Genomic DNA, 12,167 nt, shown 5'->3' on the forward strand with positions numbered 1-12,167 from the left:
GAGATGTTGTTCAATGTCTAATACTTAGAACTGAACTTGGCTCAGATTCCCGTTTTCCTAGCTGGGCCAAGTTGTTCGTTTACGCGTTCAGAAAATAGTTATGGGAAAATAAGCTTCAGTAAATGTATTGATTAATAAAATGATTAAGTAAAAAGAAAGATCACATACTGGGGTCCCGGATTAGCCACGGGACCCGTTCCGTTTATTCAGTTTGATTTAACAAGAAACGGGCACAATCTATCCGGATTGTCCAGGTTTCTCATAGAAAAGTTCGTTTTTACATAATTAATCAAAAAATATGATTTTTGATCACTCTTGGCGTTTTGATATTTCCGCAGATTCGCTAGTCGCAAACTTGCCGGTTTTTATAAAAACTGAATTTGTTTAATATTCAAATTAGCATAGTTAATTAACCGTTAATCATTAAATTATGAAAATTTAATCACTTATCAATTAAAATATGTAGATTTTTATAAAAATATTTCTGAAATTTATTTACTGATTTATTAATTTATATAAATTTATTTTGTCAGCTATATTTCGCCTGAAAATCGTCCGTTTACCCCAAGCAATTTCCAAAAATTCCACAAAAATTCTTGAATGCTCAAATCATGTCCCAAATCAACCTGTATCAATTCCATAACGTAAAAAGCTCGTGCGATATTCCTTTCGGCCCAAATTCGGTTATAAAATTCACACGAACTCATATAAACAAAACACCTTTAAACTTCTCCAAATGATCCCAAAATTCATATGTGATCAAAATACATCAAATATGAGTTCCAAGAAAATTTTCATAATTTTTGAAGTATTTTAGCTATTTTTCCCAAATAAACGTCCCAATTCGGTAATAAATTCGCCAAATATTCTCGGATGGTCGAAAAATTACCAAATTTGAACAGGGACTCATTGACATGGTCCCAGATGTCCCTGAAAATTTTCAAAGCCTAAAAATATGCACATCACAACCTTAACCTAAATAGCCCGTAAGCGAGTGTTTCGGTATTACCTTAGCGGGTTTGGCTCGTTTCCGACTTTTTAATCAAGTTTTCAGGTTCTTTTGCTTCTAGGAAAGCTAGGTACAAGTCCTATATCACAAACCAAGCAATTTTTCATCAACATAACATCCCTTAACTTAGGGTTTCGGCTAGTGCACAAAAACGAACTTTTGAACCGTAAAAACGCCGTTTCAACCCTTTAATCCGTGGTTATGGCCAAAAAAACTATCAAAACAGGTTCCTTACCATGTGTATGATCAAAACATGTTTATGGACCATTTTTAGGATTTTTACACGGTTAGGAATGGTTTTTAGTAACCAAGACATGTTTTTATGGTATTAAACAAGCATAAAAGCTACTTATTTAAGCCCCTTACCTTAGGGTTTGAAGGTTTTCTGGAATTTCAGGTTTAGAGCTGCTTGGACCTCAATTTTTATCAACTAAAATGAATAACCAAGCTTGTAAAACAAGTTTTATAAAAGAATGGGGTGGGGGTGGGCTGCGGCCGGAAGAAAGATTGGGCCCAAGATGGGCTGTTTTGGCCCAATAATCTGGTTTCTCAAGCCCAAATACGAAAAGCCCGGTCCAAATTTAGTTCGGGTTCTGTTTTTGGCGCGAAAAACTTATCGGGTGCGTTAAACAGCCGCGAAAACGAGTGTTTTTCGGCTAGTTTTGTGTAAAATTATAAAAACATACTATATGATTGTAAAAATCAAAAATATTTTCACAGATTGCTTGAAACATTTCAAATAAGTGTTTGGTAAGTCTTTTTCGGCTTAACGGATGATACAATGCTTGGTTTGTAACTATCTTTCGCGTTTAAATCTATAGCGGGTAGTTAAACGAGCATGTTTTCGTTTAACTTGTTTGCTATCAAACTAAGACCATATTTCTAATATTTTAGCTTGTATAGATCGTATATCACTTATAGATGGCCCCCCCGAGGTATCTGGGTCATAACCCGACCCGTTCGGTTAATCGTTCATTTGTTATGCAAAAGGCGTTTATTTGCTTAATCGGTAAATACGTACTAAGGTGTACCTTGTTTTGGCTTAAATGTCACATTTTTTGCCATAAACACGGATTAGAGGGTTTAAATGGCGTTTTTACGGTTCAAAAGTTCGGTTTAATACCCTAGCCGAAACCCTAAGTTTAGGGGCTGTTATGATGAGGAAAATTGCCTGCTTTGTGAAATAGGACCTGCATCTAGCTTTCATAGAAGCACAAGAACCCGAAAACTTGATTAGAAGGGCGAAAACGAACCAAAACCGCTAAGGTAATACCGAATCACTCGATTCGGACTGTTTAGGATTCGATTGTGATGTGCATATTTTTAGGTCATGAAATTTTTCAGGGACATCAGGGACCATATCATTGAGTCCCTGATCAAATTTGGTAATTTTTCAACCATCCGAGAATATTTGGCGAATTTATTACTGAATTGGGACGTTTATTTGGGAAAAATAGTTAAAATGGTTGAAAAATTATGAAATTTTTTGGGGAACTCATATTTGGTATATTATGATCACATATGAAATTTGGGATCATTTGGAAAATCCTAAGTATGTTTTGTGTATTTGCGTTTATTTGAATTTTCATAGTCGTTTTTTGCTAGAAAATGATATTTGGCAAGATTTTTAGAGTTTGGGATTTTTCCAGGTTATTTTGGGATATATTCTAATCACATAAAAATTTTGGTAAAATTTTTGGAGATTTTTTGGTATAAACGGACGATTTTCGGGCTAAATATAGCAGATAAAATGAATTTTTATAAATTAATAAATTAGTAAATAAATACATAAATATTTTTATAAAAATCTACATATTTTAATTGATAACTGGCTAAATTTTCATAATTTAATGACTAACAGATAATTAATTATGCTAATTTGAAAATTAAACAAATTCAATTCTGATAAAAACCGACAAGTTCGTGATTAACGAACCTGTTGGAATATCAGAACACCAAGAGTGGTCAAAAATCATATTTTTGGGTTAATTAAGTAAAAACGAACCTTTTTATGAGAAACCTGGACAATCTGGATAAATTGTGCGCGTTTCTCCTCAATCAAACTGAATAAACGGAAACGGGCTCCGTAGCGAATCCGGAGCCCCAATGTGTGATATTTCTTTTTAACTTAATCATTTTATTGACCAACACATTTACCCAAGCTTACTTCCCCATAATTGTTTTCTGAACGCATAAACGAACAACTTGGTCCAACTGGGAAAACGGGAAAACTGAGCCAAATTTGGTTTTAAGTATTAGACATTGAACAACATCACAATCTAAGCCTATTGACACTTTCTGGGCATACCAGCTATACCCAGATTAGTTATACAGCCCAGTCTAGCATAATGATTATAATAATATTAATATTATTATAATATTGATTAAAGGGGTTAGTGATACGAGTCAAACGAACTACAAGCTGACGCTGTACTGAATCCCTATTAAACAGTGAGTTTCATGACCCCACTTTTAAACTGCTTTTATGAACTTTTGGGGTGACAAACATGTTGACATATATCTATATATACTCTGACTTGTTTGATGATGGGAATTATCTAAGTGCTAACACACAAAAGTCCCCACCAACACAGTGATTAACTTCGAGCCTGTGGCTTGTGAATAGTACTATTGGTTTGACAAACCCAAGCGGGGCCAGCACGGTTTGCTGAGACATTATCCCGTTTGCACATGACCATAATTATACAAACACGCTATGTAGTGTTAGACATAGCTACTCGGGGCATGTTGTCAGCGGAAAGGGGGCCACAGTGGTTGATTGAGCGTGGGAAATGGATGCATGCAGCACGAACAGTCAAGGCTTCATTGTAGCTTAGCATAATTACATCATAAACATACAAACAAACATACTTGTGAATGTACATACGTACATACTTGCGTATTTACAGCTATGATTGTTGTACGCATAACTGATTTCTTGAAACTCGTGAAACTCACCAACTATTTGTAGTTGACCCGTTTTAACATGTTTTTCAGGTACTGAATTGGATTAGAAAATCAATGTGCTACGTGTTTGACTTGCAATCAATGCTGGGTGAATTGATGCAAGTGTGCTAGTAAGAAGTAAAGTCGCTTAACGGGCTGGATTTAGTTTGTATCACCTGGTTGTAAACAAAGTTAGATCGATGTAAAATCATATAAACTAGTTTGTATTATTCTTTATAAACAATGTGGTTGATACCAGAGGTGTCTGTTACATTTCCGTTTTACGCTTCCGCAAATCGGTCAACGAGGTGTGACAGATTGCCAACGCTAAAAAACAAAAACAGGAGGGCCTCATGAAAATACACGAAAAAAGAAAGGCAATGCTTAAGGAATATAATGTGATGCATGAACAACGACAAAAGGCTCCCTTGGAGCGAAAGCAATAAAAGGAATTCTAGCTCCTCATAAAAGATCTATCGCAGTTAAATCCTGTGACGCGGGCGGTGATGGAAAAAAGAAAAGCAAAGATATTGGCCAAATATGCAAACGAGGACGACGAACAGTAGTTATATTTTTTTTATTTGTATGTTTTTTATTTTTATTTGTATGATTTTTATTTTTATTTTGTATTTTAGTAGTATTGTATTTTTTTATTATTGTATTAGTTTTTTTGTTTTATGAAAAAAAAAGGTTGGGCTTCGAAGCCGCCCTCACCATAGAGGGGCATTATGCCCTAGGGCTTCGATGCCCCCCTGTGCCCACATGGCACTGTGGAGGGGCTTCGAAGCCCCCCACCATAGCATACAACCTTAAGGAGCGACTAAGGGAAATAGAAGATATCAATTAATTTGAGTAAACTCTCTTTTTCGTTTATACAAAACGTAATTGATCTTCTATTTCCCTTAATCACCCCTTAGCTCGAGCTCCTAGTTATAAACAAGGTTGGCTCGACTCGGTGGCTCGTTTATATTAAACCAAAAATTTTAATATATAATAATAATAGCATACCAAAATAATAAAAATTATACATATATTATGTCACTCGAACTTTAAAACATTATAAAAGAATAAAGCATGTTATAAATTATCTCGTCGAGCCGAGCTTGCTAATTTAGCTTGATTTTTCAGCTTGATAAAGTTAACGAAGAACTCGAGCCCAAGTTCACCCGAGATCGGTTCGGTTTGATTACTGCCCTAGTATATTTGGGATAACATTGTTCAACCTTAAGTTTTTAATACTTTTTTATAGTGATTGAGTGGAGGAGAGTTAAAATATAAAAATAAATGTATAGAAAATATTATTTAGTTGAATTAAAAGAGGAAATTATAGTAATTTTTTGTATAATTAAAAATATGAAGATTGGGATGACTATGAATACTCTTATATCATAAATGTAGAAAAAAGTAAAATTTCTAGCCGCCGCTCGAAGTATAAAGAATCTGTTGGAATTTTAACGTGCTTTTTTTTTTGTTTTTTCTTTTTTTATAATCGCATATCATTACACTATATTTTGATGTCCATAATTATATGAAACACTAATTAACATTTAAGGTTTAAAACGAATCAAATGTTCAATGAATTGTTTATGAACTGTTTAACAGGAATCTGTTTATGTTAAATGAGTTTTTAAATAAATTTTCTAACTGTCGCTCGAAGTATAGGGAATATATAGGAATCATTTTTATATATTTCTAACAGTGTTTGAATTACCCCCAATACCCGAGTGAATTTTATGTCAACCATCCATATTGATTTTGACGCTCCAGACCTGACTCTCATAAAAAATTAGGAACACCATCAAGGAGGAACTCCACAATTATGGGAAAACCCCTTAAGTCAGGTTTCGAACATGAGACCACATGTCTCAAACCTTAACCATTACGGCTGTAAATGAACCAAACGTTCAGCAAACAGATTGTGAACTGTTCGATGAAAAGTTCGTTTATGTTTGTTTGTTTAATAAATGAACCTGCATGATCAAGAAATTTCGTTTTGATTAGTTAAACAAACGAGCATAAACATGGCCCATGCTCGTTCAATTATGTTCATGAACATCTGGTAATGTGTTCATGAATGTCTCTGTTCATGCTCGTTTGTATATGTTGTTTATTAAATTAGGTTTTTTGTACATTAATTTATTTATTTTATCTTAACATTTTATATTATATTCTTTTATTTATTACCCCTAACACAAAATAGGAAAGTAGGAAACCATATTGAAACTTTTTTTTTTCTTTTTTTTGTATTCTTCTCATTTCCTTTATCATTATTCACGTTGATGAATACACCGTTTCAATCTCTTGGCTACGCCGTTGTGTCTGTGAATCGTTCGTGTAAACACATTCATTTCCTTAATGAATGAACACGGGCATAAAATCTCGTTCGTTAAGTGTTCGTGAACACATTATTTCCTTAAGAAACAAATATAAAGAAGGTTTTGTTCGTGTTCGTTTGCAACCCTGTTAACTATCACTTCCATGTAATTGAACTAGAAGGCCAATTGCAATCACTTTTATATTGATAAAAATATTTTTTTTAAGTTATAAACTTATAATATATATCATAAAACTATTTTGATTTTCTGAATTATATGAGATACTAATTTAACAATGATGGCAGATATGTGAATTCACTATAATTGTATACTAGATCCCCTTAAAAGCCTTTATATTTGGCGGGATGGCAACTTGGCAACCAACCACATGTTTTGCGTCATATGCACGCAATTACAAGTTTGTAAACCAGAATATGCTTAGCTGTTTCATTCTTTAATCTTTATACTTGATACTTCCATTCCATGTTTCATTCTTTATACTTTCATCTCCAGATAACCCTCAAGTTTACAACATTTGATAATTACACCCTCATGCATCGTTTGTTTCAAATAGCCTCGAGAGTAAAAAAATCATATTATGTTCATGTTATTTTGTGTCATAAAAATGAACTGATAAGAACCATGTTATATTATATTATGTAATGCTACATAACAAGAAAACGATGGTATGTTGTACAGTCAAGAAGCCATGTATGTAATTATGTTATTTTACATTAAATTATGAATTTTCTTAAATTTATCGACTCTATTGTTATACTAAAATAGCGTTAGAAGAATTAATATCATGTTAAAATATTATATTTAACAAAATACTTCAATTTAGCAAATAACAAACACAAATCATAGCTTTTTCTTGGAAAATTTAAAACCACTCGGGATGATATTGGCATGAGATACTAATCAAGTCAAATTAAATTAAAATATTTTATCATTTTGTATGTAGGTTGAGCTACTCATGCTTGACTCTTGAGAAGCTTAAGTTAAATCAAACTTAAAAATGAATAATGAGTTTGATTATTTCATATTCCGATAAACAATTTGGTCTCGTTTTTATCGCATTAACCTACGGAGACCTATTTTATGTTTTAACTTTTAATTTATAATGTTTCATATGTTTAAATAAATTGTGACATCTATTGTTATACTAAAATAGCGTTAGAAGAATTAATATCATGTTAAAATATTATATTTAACAAAATACTTCAATTTAGCAAATAACAAACACAAATCATAGCTTTTTCTTGGAAAATTTAAAACCACTCGGGATGATATTGGCATGAGATACTAATCAAGTCAAATTAAATTAAAATATTTTATCATTTTGTATGTAGGTTGAGCTACTCATGCTTGACTCTTGAGAAGCTTAAGTTAAATCAAACTTAAAAATGAATAATGAGTTTGATTATTTCATATTCCGATAAACAATTTGGTCTCGTTTTTATCGCATTAACCTACGGAGACCTATTTTATGTTTTAACTTTTAATTTATAATGTTTCATATGTTTAAATAAATTGTGACATCTATTGTTATACTAAAATAGCGTTAGAAGAATTAATATCATGTTAAAATATTATATTTAACAAAATACTTCAATTTAGCAAATAACAAACACAAATCATAGCTTTTTCTTGGAAAATTTAAAACCACTCGGGATGATATTGGCATGAGATACTAATCAAGTCAAATTAAATTAAAATATTTTATCATTTTGTATGTAGGTTGAGCTACTCATGCTTGACTCTTGAGAAGCTTAAGTTAAATCAAACTTAAAAATGAATAATGAGTTTGATTATTTCATATTCCGATAAACAATTTGGTCTCGTTTTTATCGCATTAACCTACGGAGACCTATTTTATGTTTTAACTTTTAATTTATAATGTTTCATATGTTTAAATAAATTGTGACATCTAATGATATGTTTTATGAAAGACGGAAAATCTTTTGATATATTATTATTGAAAAATTAACGAGTGAGTAGATAGGGAGATATCGGGAGAAATAACGTACATAACAAAACTCTAGGGTCCATTTAACAATATTATTGGACTATATTTTCAATTCAATGCTTCCTTTTAAGCTAAAGCATAAAATATAGATCATGTGAGCTTGTTACAAAATAGTGAAATACAAAATACAAATGTTGCTTTAGTGAAAACATTGTTATAAATGATGCTTTGTGAAAATTCCATCCACAGGTTTTTTCTCGAATAAAAAAACAATCAAAATCTATACATATTCAGTTTTTCGTTGAATACGAGATTATTTACAATGGAAATGGCCCTTTAACTTGTATACAACATTAAAAACTCGAAAACACATCCAATTTTTTAATCTCACCCAAAATACAAGGTTAGTTCCAACAAACACACGACGCAATAATCGAGATAATAGAAGCATTTGTTTGTAGACATGATTTTTTTTCTTGAACGACAATGGCCATGATTTTGATGTAGGAAACACGACTTTGTATATACATAAGGGAAAACAAACAAAATGTTCAATTAACTAGTTAAAATAAATATTTTGTTCATTAAGTGGGGATTTCTCATAATGTTCACCTCAAATCCAGTCGACCCGCCTACTTAATAATCATTACGTGACTAGATTTTCAACAAACTAGGTCATGCCAAATGTCAATATTCCGTCGAGACTCCTAAATTTTTTGAAAAAAAAATAGGGACGGCATGTTTTTTACGTATCCCGACAAGATTCTCTGTCTTCCGATGATTTTTTTACTCACACTGAGATTTTTTATGCTTCCACAGATTTTTTTTTACGCGACACATAATTTTATTGATAAAAAATCTCATCAGGTGATGATTATTAATCAGAGGAATCATCTGAATGTGAGATGGACATTTAAAAAAATAAAAGAAGATGATGAAGAAGTTGAAGGCACTTAAATAGACATTTTCTACTTTAACTTATAAAAATGACATTTTGGTATTTCCCCTATTTATAACTTTACAATGTATATTATTAAATGAATTAAAATGAAATCCACATATTCTTTTTTTTTAAACAATCAACAAAAAATATTTCATTAACCACCACACCAAACAGTATATCAAGTTAGTAATCAATTAAGCACATCATAACCGCCCGATAACGTATACAAATAGGGGACAACACAAAATAAATAACAGCTGGATTTTATTACATCTGCATACAATAATACCCGTCTCCCTTTATATGCTAAAAGCCCGACACCTCTCTCACATGATTGTCTCCGTGCTTGCCTGATTTCGGACCCAAAGAAACCAAAGTTTTTATAAGGCTCACCATGCTTTTGATCTACACTTATTTTTGGTTAAACACCATATCATTCATTGCCCTTCACAAACACATCAAGTAAACACATATAACTTGAAACACGTTTGTCTTCTGCTCCACTTTAGGAACCTCAAATACTTATTCATCTTCAGAATGCCACGAATGCTCAAAGCATAAAAATCCGTGGTTTTACTTTTACACCAGAGGGCTATAAATGTATGATAATTAATTGAAAAAGCTAAATTAAAAAGTTAAGGGTTGTAATTGTAAAGCCTTCCAAACTTAGATAGCATTATTATCCTAGAATTCTCCGCCGAAACAACCAACTATACACATCTATAAATAGAGTAACAATAACTCACTTATCCCGCACACATCACTATCGTCAATACCCACTCAATTGTTTGATTCTTGATCAAGAAATGGGTTTGCAGGTATTCTATTCTCTTCTCTTCAATCAATTGATTTCTTTTCTTTCTTATTTACTGCAATTTGATCGTTTTCAGTCCTAATTAGTTAATCCCACATGAAAATTTCATTTATTTATCAATCAATTATTATATTAGATCTGATCAGTTCCTATAACAGATCTGATCTTGTTCATAGTAGAAGTTAATCGCTTTCCGTCGATTTGGGTTCCGCTCGTTTATTATTTATTAATAATTAATGTATTGGGCCTGAGCTTGTGTAGTACCTTAAACAAGCCAAAAGCTTAGTAGTGAAGTGGAAGCTAATACATAGAAGTTTAAAAGAGTTAAAACTATAAAATACAAGGCTCAAGCTCGGGGTTGATTTATTTGAGGCTTGGTTCCTTTCGAGCTTTTAATTGATCCGAGCTTGAGTAGCTTTCAGTAATAGTCACCCGAGTGGATTTTCAACCAACCAGGTTATGCCACATGTCAATATCCCTTCAACGTCCCCAATTTTTTGAAAAATGGAATTTTTTAGGCGTCCCGACGAGATTCTGTAAACCCGATGATGTTTTTTTGGCTTCTAGTTTAGATTTTTTTTGCTTCCATCTTTTTTTTTCCCTGACGCGTGGCAAAATCTTGCTGGTTGAAAATCTCATCGGGTGATGATTATTAAGTAGAGGAATCGACTGGATTTGAGTTGGACATTTTGAAAAAAATAAAAATAAAAAATAGACAACCTGACGACTCGAAAAAGTGCTGCTCGTTTCGAGCTTTCTATCGATCCAAGCGAGTAGCTCGTGAGTGGCTCGGCTCGTTTGCACCTCTATAATATGCTATCTTATGAATTAAAATTTGGGGAAACATGTTTGTATACTTGGGGCAAAAGAATAGATTAATGAATCTAGTTAATAAAGGATGATTTATGTATTACAGGAGGAATTTGATGAGCATGCTGAGAAAGTTAAGCAACTCACCAAGAAGCCGACCGATGAAGACTTGCTCATTCTGTATGGCTTGTTCAAGCAAGCCACAGTTGGTCCAGTCAACACAAGTATGGATCTTTATGTTGCCTGATTAACCATGTTTGTTTGTGATGTGATGTGAAGTGATTACTGATTATTAATAATTATTTTGTTGGATTTGCAGGTCGTCCGGGCATATTCGACTTGAAAGGGAAGGCTAAATGGGATGCTTGGAAGGCTGTTGAAGGTATTGTTATTGTTGGAACATGTGGACTTATACATAATAATTGAATATGTCAAGTTGTTGTATTTGATGTGTTTACTGTTTGCAGCGAAATCCAAGGAGGAAGCGATGACCGACTATATCACCAAGGTGAAACAATTGATTGAAGCTGATGCTGCTGCGGCCACCGCGTGAGTTACAGCTAATATTATGCAGTATGAATATGAATGTTTTTATGCTTAAGTTGTTGGTGACTTTTATGTTATGTGGCTCCTAAAGTGTACCAGGTCCAGTTATGGATATGGTATTTGATTGGAAATGAAATTGTTGGATTTTAGCTAGACTTTGTTTTGTTTTGTGCACATTTTGCTTTGTTTATTCAAAGCAAATTGAACACGCACATAAAAATAGTGTAATGTAAACATAATGCGACTCGAACACTGTAGGTTCCTGAACGGATCGTACACGGGATATCGCTAACAACGCATGTGCGGAATCCCTGCGCAGGTAGTTACGAGTGTAGAGATAGAATCACACGAGCAATAAATCAAACACGTTATATTGATAACCGAACACGTGACTCACAGTCACTATTACAGAAGATGACACGTAACAATACGAAACACACTGAAACAAACCCTAAAACGACCAACACAAACTGTTTCGTCTGAAACAGTTTATATACACGACAACTTCGCCATAGGCGAAGTTGTCAATAACTTCGCTGATTCAACAAGTTCGCCATAGCGAACTTGTTGACAACTTCGCGCATTACAAAACAAACATAAACAAAACATAATTACATTACAGACTCGATTACAAATGCTAGACTATGAACTACTGACACACATGTACCAACAGACTCCCCCTTGGCAGTAGCTTCATATCTTGATCTTTAAATCTTGAGTCTTGTAGTCTTCACCTCTACGCGTGCGCCCCTTCTCTCACACATACCGACACTACCCTTTGATATTTCCTAGCTTGATCCTTCCAAGCAGGAATG

At 33.1% G+C, this 12,167-nt stretch overlaps 1 protein-coding gene across 1 annotated transcript; it reads left to right on the plus strand.

Annotated features, from left to right (window-relative positions):
* Positions 1 to 9,908: 9,908 nt before the first annotated feature.
* LOC143588290 (acyl-CoA-binding protein-like) lies at positions 9,909 to 11,505 on the plus strand. Its single transcript, XM_077069340.1, has 4 exons — positions 9,909 to 10,000; positions 10,913 to 11,030; positions 11,126 to 11,188; positions 11,274 to 11,505. Exons 1-4 carry the CDS (start codon positions 9,989 to 9,991, stop codon positions 11,357 to 11,359), a joined length of 279 nt encoding a protein of 92 aa, XP_076925455.1. The 5' UTR covers positions 9,909 to 9,988; the 3' UTR covers positions 11,360 to 11,505.
* The last annotated feature ends 662 nt before the right edge of the window (positions 11,506 to 12,167 follow it).

This window comes from Bidens hawaiensis, unplaced genomic scaffold, assembly GCF_021521415.1.
Source record: "Bidens hawaiensis isolate Kalapana, Puna unplaced genomic scaffold, B.hawaiensis_p1.1 tig00036302_1, whole genome shotgun sequence".
NCBI classification, from domain to species: domain Eukaryota; kingdom Viridiplantae; phylum Streptophyta; class Magnoliopsida; order Asterales; family Asteraceae; genus Bidens; species Bidens hawaiensis.

What these genes read in the sequence shown, in the direction of transcription:
- LOC143588290 (XM_077069340.1), top strand. An exon ending in AGTTGGTCCAGTCAACACAA is followed by an intron (nt 11,031 to 11,125) that starts GTATGGATCTTT and finishes TTGGATTTGCAG; the next exon opens with GTCGTCCGGGCATATTCGAC. An exon ending in TGCTTGGAAGGCTGTTGAAG is followed by an intron (nt 11,189 to 11,273) that starts GTATTGTTATTG and finishes TACTGTTTGCAG; the next exon opens with CGAAATCCAAGGAGGAAGCG.